This window comes from Rattus norvegicus, chromosome 2 (assembly GCF_021556685.1).
Source record: "Rattus norvegicus strain SHRSP/BbbUtx chromosome 2, alternate assembly SHRSP_T2T, whole genome shotgun sequence".
Classification (NCBI taxonomy): Eukaryota; Metazoa; Chordata; class Mammalia; order Rodentia; family Muridae; genus Rattus; species Rattus norvegicus.
The window spans coordinates 43,461,726-43,477,700 of record NC_141535.1 but is presented as its reverse complement, the minus strand read 5'-3'; the positions used below and the strand labels follow the sequence as shown (position 1 = coordinate 43,477,700).

The 15,975-nt window shown below is 39.3% G+C and overlaps 1 protein-coding gene across 2 annotated transcripts in view; it reads left to right on the top strand.

Annotated features, from left to right (window-relative positions):
• Rab3c (RAB3C, member RAS oncogene family) overlaps positions 1–15,975 on the top strand; it is a 243,345-nt gene that overhangs the window by 95,645 nt on the left and 131,725 nt on the right. For both annotated transcript variants that reach the window (NM_001433831.1, NM_133536.3), the window contains 1 exon segment: positions 12,563–12,681. In NM_001433831.1, the coding sequence (NP_001420760.1) occupies positions 12,563–12,681 (119 nt within the window).

The following is a 15,975-nucleotide window of genomic DNA, read 5'->3' as shown; positions in this document are numbered from 1 at the left end:
TTTAAGTCTAGAAAAAGTGAAGCACCAGTGGAATGACCCTGTCTTCCCCTGAATATTTTGGTTGTCACATTTTCGGAGATCTAAAGGGGAGATGACTTCTTTGTTGCTTTGACCCATCTTTACTCTCTGATTGGGCATCTGCCCCATTTTGGATGAGGAACATCCGCTATATCACTTCACCCCCACTGTTGTGCTACTTACAAATGAATGCAATAAATCTTAGGAACTGGAGTTGCCAAGTAAGAGAGACCACCGATTAGAAACTGACTGCAGACTTCTTTTTACTATATTCCCTTTAAAATAAAACAAGTTACAGGGCAATGTCTTATACAGAAATGTACTGCTTTTCACAATGATTTAAATCCTTTCTCAATCTTGCATAATTTTTATATCCATCTGATTATTTATGATTTCATATTATATGTTCCATGAAAATGAATTTCAAGGCATTTCTCCAGACACTTTTGGCTCTTGCAGTCCTCCGAGTAGAAAGACGTAATAGCTTACCTATTACATCAAAGGATTGTTGCTTACCACTCCTAGTCTATGAGCAGGTCAAGCAAACTTCATTTATGACAAAAATTAGCTTCTCATAACTGAATTTCATTATAAGAATTATAGGGGCATGTCCGGTGCACTCAGAACTACATTGTTTTGGTTCCTGGTCTAGAATTTTACAGTGTCCGTGTTAGCTGGACTCTCCAGATATCTAAAAAGCATTAACTTCTTTCCACAAACTATTAAAAATGCTGATGACAAACTTGATACCATGAAATCTGGATACTTTTATCAGGATAGGAGATAAAATCTACTTGAGTTTAATATCCATGTTTTTTGTTTGTTTGTTTGTTTGTTTTTAAAAGTATGTTTTAGTTGACATTTCAAGTTGTCAGTAAAGCTAATAGAAGTCATCTTTTAAAGTAAAATTAAGGCTCTTATAGCTTGACTTGAACAATAGAGCTTGACAATACCTACTTTTGCCTTAGGATGCACAACCTAATTTATCCCAAAGCACTATTATCCCTCAATGTTCTCCGTGTGTTCCCTTCTCTGTCCCTTCTTCACTTTGGAAAGGAGTCCCGTGATTCCTAAATGAATTAACTTGTATCTGGTTTGGGACAAATTAAATTTTACATGTCTCTGTGGTGATGCATGAGAGGCCATTTTCCTGTCTTCTGACTGCGTTTGGTCCCACTGCTCAATCCACCTCTTCTTGCCATCATACTGTTCTTGGTACCTGTGTAATGTAGTTAATAATGGGAGTGTAGGGAGATGGTGCTATAAAGCAATATTCAGTTTATCTTTCAAATGTAAGAGAGGCTTAAAAAACTCATATGACATTTCTAGGGTAATTTAGGTAACTTGTAGAAATTTAAATAAAAATTGTCAGGTGCCAGCAATATTGGATGATCTAGAGAAACACATAAAACACCAAGTTTAGGAGCCTCTGGTGTTTAGGGATAGCTCATGTTGGTCATATTTAATAATAAACATTAATTTTACACTAATTGAGGGAGGAGATCAGTCAGTCAGACTGAGTTCCATGTTTTGGAGCTTAAGCTTGCTTTGTATAGCTTTGCCTTGAGCATCCAGCCCAAATTTATGCCTTTTATTTAGAAAATAATGGCTGATCTTTCTTATTTCCTATAGTACCTTATAAGGTAAGAAAAGCAGAAAGAGAGAAAGAAAGAAAGAAAGAAAGAAAGAAAGAAAGAAAGGAAGGAAGGAAGGAAGAAAGAGAGAAAGAAGAAAAGAAAGAAAGAAAGAAAGAAAGGAAGGAAGGAAGGAAGGAAGGAAGGAAGGAAGGAAGGAAGAAAGAGAAGACCAATAACAACAAAGGAAAAACCCAGAATGTTTAAAATAGTTAATGAAAAATAAGTTTCTAATATGATAATTCTATTTCTTTTCCTATGTTATTAATTTCAGAACATCTATGCCTGAAAGTTTGTACCTGTCTCCCAAAATTAAAATCAGTATCCTTTAACCTTGTCCTTGCATAGATGTTTAATAACTAACATAATTATTAATAGTTATCTGCAACATTAACTTCCAGTACTCTATTGTCTTATGAGTCAAGATTATCAATAATTTACATCTTTCAGTCTACAAGAGATTTCTCTGGTAGAATATGTAACTTTCTTTTTAAACAAGTTATTAGTTCACTAAATGCTGCAGGTTTTAAGTTTCAGATTTTCAGTCAACAATCTCTGTAATCATTGTCACCACTGGATATCTTGGAGAAGGTTTCAAAGACCTTCCCTGCCCTCTTTGCCTGACTTTTCCCATTGCAACCCTTTCCTTTTATTTGTTTGTATATCTTTTCACAAGTGGCTCTTCCACTGGAAGGAAGAACTTTTAGAACATATCAACTTTTAGCAAATAGGGCCACCATAACAACACTTTTCACTTTATTTAAGGAAAGGAGTGATATTTTAGGAAAGTATAGTCATTTATAAAACATCTTTGCTTCCTTATGTCATCTTTCAAAAGGGATGATTGATAGCCATATCTTGCAAAACTAATTCCTAAATTAGATTCCACATTAATATTTTTATTATTTTTTGACATGTCTAAGAATTTTAAAAATTCAGACCATGTATGAGATAAAAGATACGAAAAACTAAAGAACATCTGGGAGGCAGATTGCATGCACCATTTCTCATGAGGGCCTGGGCTAACTGAGTTACTTGTGACATGTTTGGTGTCATAGCTTTCTATTTCTTTTTTTAAAGATTTATTTATTTATTTTATGTATGAATGCTCTATTTACATGTATACCTGTGTAACAGAAGAGGGCCTCAGATCCCATTACTAATGGTTCCGAGGTACCATGTGGTTGCTGAGAATTGAACTCAGGACCTCTGGAGTGAGCAACCAGCGCTCTTAACTTCTGAGCCACCGCTCTAACCCATAACTTTCTATTTCAAGAGCTTCATTTGTTAGTTGAAGAAACAAAAATGTGGAGAAGTTGGTTGATTTGCCCAAAGTCACCAGCTGAGACCATGGAGATGAACTATTAGCACACAAGATTCAGTCCTATAGTCCCTTCCATTACCCAGCACTGGTAAAATTGTCAACCTCGGAATGGCCAAGGGCACTTGGAGGAAATGCAGATTCCCAGACTCAGTGGCCAAGCCCATTCAAGAAGAACTTCTGAGACTGACCCACCACCCTGTCAAATGCAATTTATAAATAAACTGGTGGGAAGGATTGGACTCCTTCTCATTTCCTGCAAAGCAGAGGTGAGAGGAGATTGAAATTCAGTGATTGATTGCAAAGAAGACCTTTCTCCTGGTCCCGTTCTTCAGCAGCTTGCAACATCTTTAGATGTCAAGATCTATCCTTCATCCTTCTATGAAGGATGATGAATTTAAACAAATCCAGCTTTTATACTCTTGCCCATCTGCCTACCTCTCAAACCGAGATAACTCAGCTTGTAACCTGTGGCTTGGAGCAAAGGAAAGAACACAGGGGTCACAGTCTAGCTTTATTTGCACAGAGGGGTCCTTCTGCTGGGGTAACCTGCCAGAGTGGTGCCCAGCTGGAGATGCCTGAGTGTTTCCTGCAGAGGGTCCTTAGGTGTCAGTTACTCTGCTCTGACTCTTTAATCAAGCTATGCAGGCGGCTGGGCCTGTCTACAGAATAAGAAAACCACATTGTCTGGCAAGCAAGCTCTAACGAGATGTTTTGCATGGAAACAGCAATTGGAATGATAGAAAGCTAACACCCTTGCTGGCTTCCCAATCCACCAATCATGTTGACAGTAAAACTGAAATGTAAGAAAATGCTTTTCTGGGCTGCTAGATGTTTCCTGAAATGGTTCATGCTGATTTATTCTATTTGCCCTGCTGTAATTTTATGGGGTAATTTTTCACTATGAAAGCCTTTTAAAATACCTAAACTTTTGCTTATACATATGCCTTTTATTCCCCATAAAAATACCTTCCTATGTCCCGGATAACCTTTCTTTTTAATTTGAAATGTCAAGGTGTTCTGCATGTGTTTAATATTAGGAGTAGGGAGGCAGATACAGGTGAATCTCTGAGTTCAAGGCCATCCTGGTCTACAGAATGAGTTTAGGCAGCGACCCAGCCTAACTCTAGATGCTTTCCATATAATCAAAGTGTGGAGGCAGAAGTCAGGGTTTGTCATCAAACTGTGCCACCTTGAAGTCTCATTTGGAATTTATCTGAAGCGACCACGGGTCTCTTCATTCCTTGTAAAGTTTGCTATTATTATGTTCTCTCATATGGAACTTCGAAGTCATAACAGTCCCTTGGGAGCCTGGCCCAGCCTGCCTGAGACGTGCTTGGTCTACGTGCTGCTCTTTCATATATCCTTAGGACTCAAAAACTTAGAAGAGAGTCCTGAACTACTTAAAACTGCCTTTGGTGTTTATACCTTTTAATTTGGCTATCATATAATCTCGATATATTTTTTTGAATAATATAAGTTGAAAGGCTCTTAAAAGAAATAAGGAGTTGAAGCCACTCATGAAAGATAATTGCACATCACGCTCTTTTACATACATGTGTGTGTGTCTATTCATGTCTGCATGCACACATATGTGGACAGATATACATATGTGATTGGTGGCATCATCAAGTGCTCAGCCCTTTATGTACCAAGGCAGGCCTCTCACTGGAACACATAACTAACCAATTTTGCAAGCCAGGGAAGTTCACTTGATCAATGTTTCCCATGGTTTTGCTTCCAGAGTGCTGGGATCACAGGCAGGACACCAAGACTATCGACCTTTCAAGTAGATACTAAGAACCTAAACCAAGTTCTCACATTACCCGCCGAGTCATTTTCCCAGACCTATATCCTTGTTAGTACTTATGCTAGCTGGTCTTTTGTCAACTTGACCCAAGATGTAGTAGTTGGGAAAGAGGGACTTTCAGTGGAGAAAATGGATCCATGAGATCTACCTATAAGCAAGTCTGTAGTGCATTTTCTGAATAATTACTGATGGACATGGAAGGGTCCTGGACACACGGAATAGTGCCACAACTGGCCAGCTGGTCCTGGGTGGCATAAGAAAGCAGGCAGAGCAAATCAAATGGAGCAAGCCAGGAAGCAGCATTCTTTGTAGCCTCTTCTTCAGCTCCTGCCTTGAGTTCCTGCCCTGATATCCCTCAGCAGTGAATGATAGCCTCAGGGTTGGAAGGTGAAATAAACCCTTTCCTTTCTAAGTTGTTTTGGGTCATGGTGTTCTAGCCTAGCCATAGAAACATTAATTAAGACAGCAGTAATATTATCTCTGAACCGTGCCAAGAATTTCTCCTCAGCAGCTGCTTCTCAGGTTGCTCTTTTTCCTGGCCTTCTAGTGTGCCTCCCAGATGATCCTGTTAACCTCATGTTGCTCACATCTGCCTCCTGGCCAGCTTCCTGCTGTGCGCTCCGTCCTCCTGTACATAATGAGATGCTGTAGAGGCTTCTGCTTCTCCAGCACTTGATTTCTCCATGCTCATCCCCCAGCGTCTCTCTTTATACTTCAGAGACTCCATCGTTCAAACATAGCTTATTTTTAAGTTTTTCTTGTCAGACGAAGTGGTTTGACATATGGAAATTCTACTTTAATCTTGAACTCATTTAACCTCTCAGGTTTTTCGTTTCATTAACGCTCATAGTAGTCACTGAAATAAAATTGAGCAGAAATCCTTAGAGAAATCAATGAACAGTACCAGCCGATCATCATGGAAGGAGTTTAAGTGTGTACACTTCATCTCTGAACACTGTTCTCTTTTTATGACAGTGCAGATGGAAAGAGAAGAGAAGGCATGTAGATGCTGGATGGTCTTGAAGGACAAATCACTTTCTTTTCTCTCCTTCTCTAGGGAATGGATGAGTAAGGAATAGTGTTGTATTGATGCATCCAATTTGATATTTCCTGGTGAGCTCTGGCTGCCTGGCTTCACATTTTTGCTCTTATTAATACGACTGCTAATAATTGTACTCTATCATCTATACTTTACCGAGATTTGTTCTTATTTAATGCTTATGATTCTACTCAGAGTACAGTGGGGATTTTTTTTTCACATCAAGAAACCTGTTCTTGGGGGGGGGGTGTTAAAGGACATTTATAAAGCTACCTTGCATGTCTTCCAAAAACTGTGGAAGGATCCCAGTTATTCTGATTATCAAGCCGGGCTTTTTTCAGCTGCTGTTGCTACTGGGCCTGGAGTATTCCCATTTATTGAGCACTTGATGCTCTCAAGAATCCTTTATGTTAATATATGCTTTTCAATTAGCCCAACTGCCTTGATAAGGTAAACAGCATCATTAATTCATCTGGAAAGTGATAACTCAAAGGGATTTTAACTACCTGAGATCATGTAGCTGCTATCAGGTCATGAATTGAATTTTTTTTCTTCCATTCCAGATTATGAAGCCTACTCTAGCAAAACAGGAATTCGTCCTCCATATCTTTCCCTTGTTCATATAATGATCATAGAATAAGAGTGGGTTTGGGTTTAAATGGCCCATTCTCAGAAGCTATTTGTCAGGCAAAGTCTTGCACTCTTCTAACACTCTTTGAGCTCCTTTAGACTAAAGTTTAGGGAGAACGTGAGAAGGAAATACACAAATGATAAACATCTGTCAGTATGCTCACTCCCTGATCTATTGTCATTGTGAGTCACCATATGGCATAATGTTCTACCCAACTGCCCATGCCATTCCTGAGCCATGATCTGGATAGAGCTCATAGGTTTCTGTCTTTTCTTACTTTTAAAACAAGATTAGGCAGAGAGAAATACATGTTTGAGGTAATGATACATGCAGACACATGTTATTACAGGTGTCTCCCATAGGCTCTATAACATCACAGGTGACTCTAAGGTCATATGGACTGAGTGACATGATGTGTCCGTATAGGTTCATAGATTGTAATGAATGTGCTATTGCGTATTAAGGGGGGTTTTCATAGTGAGGGCTGCTGGGCATGTGTGGGAAAGGAGGTATTCTGAGTCTGTATACCTTTTGCTCAATTTTGCTAAGAGCCTCAAACTTCTATTAAAGTAAAAAATGACATCCATTTGAAATCAAAAACTCAGGATGTTGAATTTATTTGAAATCACCCTTTTATACCCAGTTTGGCATTCATATTCATGTCTGATCATCTAGTCATAAAATAAACAAGATTCCCTGACAGCTAGTAAAATAAGAAGGGTTTGTGAAGCCATTCATACTTTCTGTTCCTCCTTTCCCTGTGAAGGACTGAGGGAGTAATGGGGGATGAGAATAGCCCATCCACCTAGGCAAACATGGAGTTTTAGTTCTCTCATGGCTTCTTTGTGGCACAATGCTGGTTTTCAGTGAAATATCACACAGGGCTCTCCCTGAACAGTGCCAAGGACTGGAAGTTTAACCTTATTTACTTCCCTTCATTATAACACCTTATATTTCTCAACATTCTTCCATGAGTCAAGCTTTCTGGAGGTAGGTTAATTGCAATGTGTCTCAGTACAGCTCCTTGCTGTGATGTTTATTGGTTCTGTGGAAACCTGTGGAACATATCCATACCGCAGATTTCTTTCTTCTGTCTCCCACTCCTCCCATGGGCTATCCTTCAGGTAACAATTATTCCTATTCAATGCATCGCAACAACCCCATTGCTTAAGTAGGTACCATCCGTCCAACCAGGCTCTTGGCTTCTGTAAATGAAAGCCCCCATCCTTGGTGAGGAGTCACTTTGCATTTTAGTGGTCAAGTTAAGGTAAAAGTGTCACAGAAAAGCCCGTTACTCTGAAAGCATTGAGCATTTGATCTGGTGCTAACTGTTTGTGCTGTGTTCTGTGAAGGAGAATCTGCTACCTTGACTGAAAGCTCAAAAATGCCTGCATTTATATATCTATGCCTCAGGATTTCAAAAAAAATGAATATAATCAAATTGCCACTGGGAAGGAGTATGTTTAAAAAAGATTAATTAGGAAGAAAGTAAACCCAGAATCTCCCTGTCTTTGTGTTAAAATGATCATAGAAAAATAAGACATAAATGAAGTCGTTAGATGGAATAAGAAAAAATGCTTTCTATAGTTTGAGTTGTGAATTTTATTAAAATCATAGAGTTTGTACGAGTATTTAAGTCATGTTTACTAAAGAAAAAATACTGTTTCCAAGCTCCATAAGCAGAAATGTCCAATAGAGAGCTATGTCAGGGTATTACTGACAGCAAAGTCAGCGACCCCCTGTAAAAGAGCTATATATGGCTGTTCCTCGCTGCCGGGAAAGATGAGTTGCCGTGGCAACACTGCCATGAAATAATAGGTCAAGTTTTATCCTTCTGCCCCAGGCTGAATTTATTAGGCCTTAGTTTGAAGTGGATGCCATTGTAAAATGTAGGTTTTGGTATTTCAGAGTTAAACATTATAGCAAGCTAAATCTGATCAATAAGATTCCCCCCATAGTAGATTAAGAGAACACTTAGATTGATTAAATATGTGTTTAGAGGCTAGTTTATTACTGTTCCCTTCAAACGTGTGGGTTCCTTTTACAGATGTGCATATAACAAATGGACTCACACTGATTGTTTGCACAAGGTCAGTAAGGGGAAGTGGTTTGTAAATTTTCTTTTAACGGATGACTAACTGTGATAAAGGAAAAGTTCTTATTTCATTCCCCAAATAAGTATGCAGCAAGAAAGCATAAAATATTTAACACTGCTAATATTGTTTGCTATTTTCATAAGATTAAATCAAATGCTGCTTCATGCCTATTTGTAGGAATGAAAAATTAAGTACAACTTGGGGACAGTAGCATAGTATAAAGTGAGATGTGTAATCATTATTTTGCTATTTCAGGAAGCTGTGTCCCTCAATGTCCACAGCAATGACACTGTCTATTTTTAAACAGTGTCTCAGTCATTTAGGAATAAATTGCCAATGTGAAGGAACACATAATTTTTGTCACATCACGTAACATAGTTCCATTTTCTAATAGGACATAACTACTAGAATAGGTAGGTAGGTAGATAGGTATGTAGTTCATTTTTTGCCAAGAGCAGGACATATCAAATCATCTCTTCAAATGAATTAAAATGTTACTGCATTTTAGCATCATATTTTGCTGATGTCACAGGGAGACCGTTTAGACTTCTCTCTAAGACTACCGTTAATTGTCTTTAATTCTTTTCTGCAGTAACTTAAAGGTTGTGTAGGTGAGTGTGAAATTTATACTGCCCTCACACTGCTCACAAAGGTGGGAAATCGGGATCCATGGCTGCATTCATTTCCCAGTGCAGCCTATTGACCGCGTCACAAATGGAGTGGGCTAACAGCTCACACTTCTAGAGGCTCCAAATCTGACTTTTCAGTGCAGGCAGGGCCTTGGTCTCTGCAGTCTAGGAGAGACAATCTTTCCTGACAGTCCTGTGGTCTCTAGAGAGTCCCTGCAATTCTTGACATACCTCTCCTCCATATGCACTGTAGCAATCCCATGCTAAGCCCTCCTATTTATGTGTACTGTGTCTTGACTCTCATTTTGTTTTAATACCTTTTAATTATTTTAACTACATATGTGTGCACATGTGAGTGTGTTTGTATGCAGGGGGATTCATGCGCATACAAATCCAAGTGCCTGCAGAGGTCAGAGCTATCATTTCCCTCTGGAACTGGAGTTCTAGGCATTTTTGAGCTGGGCAACATGAGTTTGAGGCACCAAACAGGTTTTCTGCAAGAGCAGTATATTCACGTAAGCGAATGAGCCGTCTCTCCAGCCCCTGTGTGGCTTCATTTGATGAAGACGTTAGTCACAGGAGTAAAGGCTACCTAATCTTTTATGACGTCACATATGTTTGACTGAATTTGCAAAGACCATTTTCTCAAATAAGGTCACATTCACAGTGCCTGGGATGAAAACTTCATGGTGTTACATCCATAAGTCATTGAATCAAATTTCTCAGTAAACTGTCTCCGTCACAATTTTAAATCCTATGATGCCTGGCTCTTTGCAAATATTTTCACAATTTTGACCCTTTTGATTTCTGGAACAATGGTGCTCTGCTTAATAAAATTCTTTTAATGGGGAAAAATTTGTAATTTTCCTAATTGTACTTCTTACACTTGCTTACTTTGGTACGACTTATTGTTCTCTGAATGCTTTAGTGATAAATACTTTCAATTGTATCCAATTGTTGTGTTTCTGGATTCCATCACAATGATGTTGGCGAGCTGGCCCTTTGCTGTGACTTACTTTCTATCTCAAAGCTTCTTTCTTCTTTTTTCTTTTTTTTTTCTTGAAAGCTGCTTCTCTGTCTGTCCCTTTCTCCAATTTTGATATGTAATGATGACTAGCATTGGTTTCTAGCATCTTCCTATAGCATTTCAATTACAGTATAATGGAATCATGAGTTTTGCTCTCTCAATGATTAAAAATCATACCACATTGTGAAATTGATGCATTTTAGGATACTATAGTAAGTGGCTTTACCATCACAATAAAATTAACATCCTGTGAAAAGGGGACACCATCACCAGAAAAGGCAGAGGAGTTAAACCCACAGGTTTTGAACATAGTTATCAGTTGGTTGTGCTAGAAACATGGTTGTCAGGTATCTAGATTACCTTTCTCAGTATCTCCAGTATTTCTAAGTTTTCCTCTATGACAAATGAGAGAAGACCTGTGTGTTGTGCAGAGAAGAGAGCGGGCATGGCATTCTCAGCCTATACCAGTGGTATTCAATTCTAGACCGCGAAAGAAAAGAAAGCTGTTTAAAGGTACTTGACAATGGACGGGAGTTGAGGGTAAGCAGCGTTCATAGACCGTATGTTCTGAACAAGATGGACTCAGGAAAAGGGGGGAAAGGGTTTTAAATAATCTAATTAGTAACAAGAGGTTCTGCTCCCCTTGTGGACACATCATTCTGTCATCTCCTTGACTGTCCCTTGCTGCTTTAAGCATGCTCACTGGGAATTTGGCTCTGGAATTACATATGTGTTCTCTTCCTTGTTTCATGGCTACATATACTGTTCACTAAATTAAGTCCATGATTTTCTGAGAACACACAAAAAGACTCAAAATAGCTTTTTCCGTTCAATCAGTTTCCTTATTGGTTCCGATTATACAGTTGGTATCCTAGGCATCTACATTTTTATAATGTTTATCAAGTAAAACAGTAAAATATTTGCATAATTGCCAAGAAGCCCTTATATTAGAATGTAATTGGGAGTTTTTATTCTTATTATCATGGTTAGAATGTGACTTCTTACTAATTAGTCACTTACTATTTGAATGTACATTTCCCTAATGATTTTAATACTACTTTTCCTGTTAAAGATATTAGTCTTTGTTTTCTCTGGCACAATGCAAACATATTTCCCATTATGCTTTTCTTTTCTATAGTCTTCTGCTCCTGGAAGTGTGTCCAGAGGCTTCAGAACCATGTTTCCTTAGTTGCTATGCATTTGAACATTCAAATTTGTTTCCTCCCATCTTCGAACTCTTATTCTCTCTAATAATATCTTTTATCAGGCTAGTCTTATCCTTCTCCAGAGAAGTATGTGTTCTTGTTGGCTTTGTGAAGTAACACTCTTGGCGAAGTCAGTTCTAGTTGCCCTGTGGCTCACTCTCTTAGCCCAGCCTCCTTGGATGTCTCTTCCCGCAACCTGTAGTGGCAGAAGACCATAGAACACAGCCTTCAAAGAGAGTGGTAAAGGGAAAAGCCAAAGTGTGTATGTATTAGAAACGATATTTTCAATCCTGAGAGAATGGAAGAGGGCGCATAGGTTGAACCACAGAACCAGTTCTTCACATTTATAATAGCCGAGTTCTTTAGATGATTTGTGTGTCGTGGAGTTCTGACTTCACGGCCACATGTCATGGCCTTGGCAGACAGGACTCCCTGCAGTTATTTTTGTGTCATCTATAATCTTAGGTTAGCTCTGACATCACAGAAGCAATACCTTTTTAGCTCTTGTTTTTATCCTGTGCTGTACGAGAAGCTCTGGAACCCCAACACCTTGGCTCAGCTTTAGAAGGGTTTGATTTGCAAAGGTTAGATACTGGTCCATAATCCCCAAACACAAAGTAGAGGAGCAGGAACTCAAGTGCACATTTGCTCATCCAACTCATGCATTAAAGAAGGCACTTTAAAGTCATCTTCCAGCGGATTAAGGTGACGCTGAACTATAACCTCCTTTAAATTAGTAACATATTCCTTTTGTCCTTACACCAGCTGGTATTCATGGACAGACAATAAAGGCATAGCGATGGAGCCAATGTATCCCTCTAGCTTTAAAGTACACCAAGAGACACCAATTTCCGGTTATATAATCTTTTCTTTTCTTTAGCTTTATGCTGGTTGGTATTTATTCATAACAAAAGGAAGGAAGGAAGGGAGGGAGGGAGGGAGGGAGGGAGGGAGGGAGGGAGGGAGGAAGGAATTTCTCAGAGTACTGCATGCAGAGCATGTGAGCATCAGTAGGAAAAAAGGAAAACCAGCTGGGAAGGAAAGACTGTGCACACCCTTTTTCTATGCTGTTGTGACGGCTCTGGAGATTATCAATCTCTTCCTCAAAGTTTTTGCCTCATTTATGAGATGGTATCATCGTTTTGTTTTTAGGACACAGCAGGCCAGGAAAGATACAGGACCATCACCACAGCCTATTATCGAGGGGCCATGGGCTTCATTTTAATGTATGACATCACAAATGAAGAATCCTTCAACGCTGTACAAGATTGGTAAGTTAGGGCAAACACTGCCATGATAAATGGTGATGGTTTTCCTTTTGACAACCTATTCTTCCCAAAGCAGTGACCGTGGAACAATGTCTGATATATGTTTATCATGAACTACAATCCCACTTGCGCTCTGAGGCAAGGAAAAGCTAATCCTGCTCAGAACCATTGCCAGGGTATTGACAAGAAGTCCCACTGGTGAATTTCCTTCAATGTGTTTATTTTAGTGCTATGCATCTCTTGAGTCTTGCTTCTGTAGAGTTGAGTGTGCTGCTATGGACTTAGAAAAATGTAAATGATTTGGGAGTTTATCGACCTAATGTAGGGATCTGGAAAATAAAACGGGTGCACCAAGCTTGGCTCACATGTTCATTAAATAAACTTTATTGAAGCACAGCTGGGGTCCTTTTGTTTAACCTCTGTGATGCTTTTACAACCACAAAAACAGAGGTAAGTAGCCGCAGCAGGAACCAAGTGGCCTACAGAACCTAAAACATTTGTCTCTGGACATTTGGAGGAAATCTTTGTTTATTCCCTCTCTAGCTAGCAGTTTTGTTAAATAGATTATTCAAACTAGAACATTTGAAAGGACTTGGTACAAGAGCAGGGTTATAGGCAGAACCTTTGTGACTCACTCTGTGAAACCCTGTGAAAATCCTTGTATTCATGGTCAGTGTGATATGCAGTAGGGGCTTTCTGCTGTAAGTCCCTTTCCCTAGTTTCCCAGAAGAGTAGTAATCGAGAACATGGTCGTGAATTCCAGCACAGGACTGAAAAGAAGAGGGGTGTTGTAGAAAGTTCCAGAATGAGCCTCCCACTGGTAGTGACCAGGGATGGCTGAGTAGTTAACACATTTAAGTAGTAAATAGTCAAAGCACTTCTCCTGTATAAAATATCATACAAGCACTGTGCTGCAAAACCAAACAAGATTTATTTTCTGCGCTAGTATTCTCCACTGATTCTATAAGCATCAGAAACTTGAATTTGCTCTGGGTTGTTTTTTTGAAAATGTTTATTGTTCTTCTGGGAAGACACCTACATCTGTCACATACATCTGCACACATACATGCATGTGTACAATACAAATATGCATACCTGTATGTATACATATACATATTCACATATACATATATACATACACATGCATGTGTACACAAACATATACATATGCACATATCCATGCACACATACACTCTTCCTAAGTATGAGGTAATACTATTGACAACAGTAACTCAAAAGAGAAAGGGTTATAAATTGCTAAAAGTCAATTTTAGAACCTGTATGAAAAGTAGTTTTCATTCACCGAGAGAGGTAGAATAAGGCTTACAAAACCTCTTTGTAGTGCATTGGCTATTATAAAAACAAAAAATTCAAAGTAGCCCATAAATTCACGGTAGGCCTAACTAAATACCAGCAAAATGGAATGGGATAGAAAATCCAGAGACAGACACATCTGTACGTGGATTTGGTTTCTAACAAAAGCAGCATTGATATTGGTGTCCCCAGAGGACCAATTAGTTAACAGTCACATGATATTTGCCTAATGCCATTCATGATTGTGGTTCATCCATTGTCCTACAAAACAGTGACTTCAATATTGACTACTCTACTAGAAATGCTGGAGCCCATGCAAGGACTCAGAAAGGGCTCAGACTTGAGTTTTCATACATTAGTGTTCTGGTGCTGTTTGTACATAGCTCCTCTTCCACAGCTGTTTCACGGAGATTTATTTCAGCACTGAGAGAGCACACAGTGATATATCGAGCTCATTAAAAGAAATGCCAGCAGTGGCACCAGGAGCCACACAGTCAACATTGCTGGTTCTGCTATCAAGGTGACACAGCCTCTGCCTGCCTGAGCATCCCTCTGTGGTCCAGTCAGTTGAGCTCCACCACACTGAGGCTTCTGCTACCTCACGTATAAGCAGACCCATGTGCTTCACCTCTGCCTGCTTCTGTCTTAGATTGTCTAGACAACTCCATCCCTCCATCCTTCTGAGGCTCTATCCCCTGTCTTCGGAATGGCCCATTTTCCAAATTATTCTTCTCTCTCTGATCTCTCTTCTTACTCCACCCAGGTACCAGTGACGTTTTCCTGTGCCCTGTCCTCGATCAACTTATTCACTTCTACTGAGTCACTTATCACTTAAATCAGATGGCTCCCAAATCTGAATCTCTGACCTTGTTTTGTAAATGTCTGCCACATTACCAGATACTCAAAATATTTATCCCACCCAGTTCCCCTCCCAGTACCTAGAGGCACCTGAGACTGCTTGACTTTCCTGACAGAATTATTGCTCTTTGTAATAGACTGCATCATTCAGGGTTGGCCATGAATCCAGCTCTGGCTTTCACCCTCTGAATCATGACCAGCGCATGCGCATTCACGTATTTAACGCACATACTCTTGGACATGTCTGCTGCCTTTCCCTTCCTTCTTTGTCCACCTTTGTTTAGCTTCTGATGGTTGTTTTGTTCCTACCCTGATTTTTTCATTTCAATGTCTTTCTTTCTCAATCCATTCTACCACTTGGCTGCTTGGATGGTCTTTAAATTTTCAGAAGATCCTTGTCCTAGAGACCCCTATTCACCTCGCCTTCTGAGTTGGAACTTTCCCAGCCTGCCTCTTAGATACACTGCATCATGATATTTCCATAACTCAGTAACACCGTTTCTCTGTCTTCTAGAGGAAAGCTGAAACCACCGGTTCTGGAACCTAGCCCAAACATTCCAAACTCTTGCTTTCAACATATATTTTTTCCTGTAGCTCTCAGTTCCATCTGTCTCTGGACATCTAGATTTCTCCAAAGCTGAATGGTAAGAAAGTCCATCTGGAAAACCACTGCTATTCACTTGTCTTTCGACCACAGTTATGTAACTATTAGTTTGTTGGGGATTCTGATTAGTATTCTTTGAGCCAACAGTTCCTGAGTGTCTGTCCTGGTGCTGAAGGCCACACATGCATATTCCAACATTTTCTATTTAGTGGATCTGCCATCACCCAGTTAAATGAGTCAGGTCTAATATCTAAGTCATTTGCTTATTGTACCACAAGGCCCGATATTCTGACTTTCTGAATACCTCTCAAATACATTCCTCTTCTTTCTCTCTACTCTCATTGATTTCATTCAAATCAATCTTCGGGGACTTTCTATCTTGTCTCTGTCTCTCTTATTTTAAAATTATACTTTCAGTAAGTTCATATACCATGTGGCAACAATTATGGAAGTAAATCACGATGAAAGTTTGACAAATATTATAGTCCAGAACCTATTAAACCAAATCACCCATGAGAAAT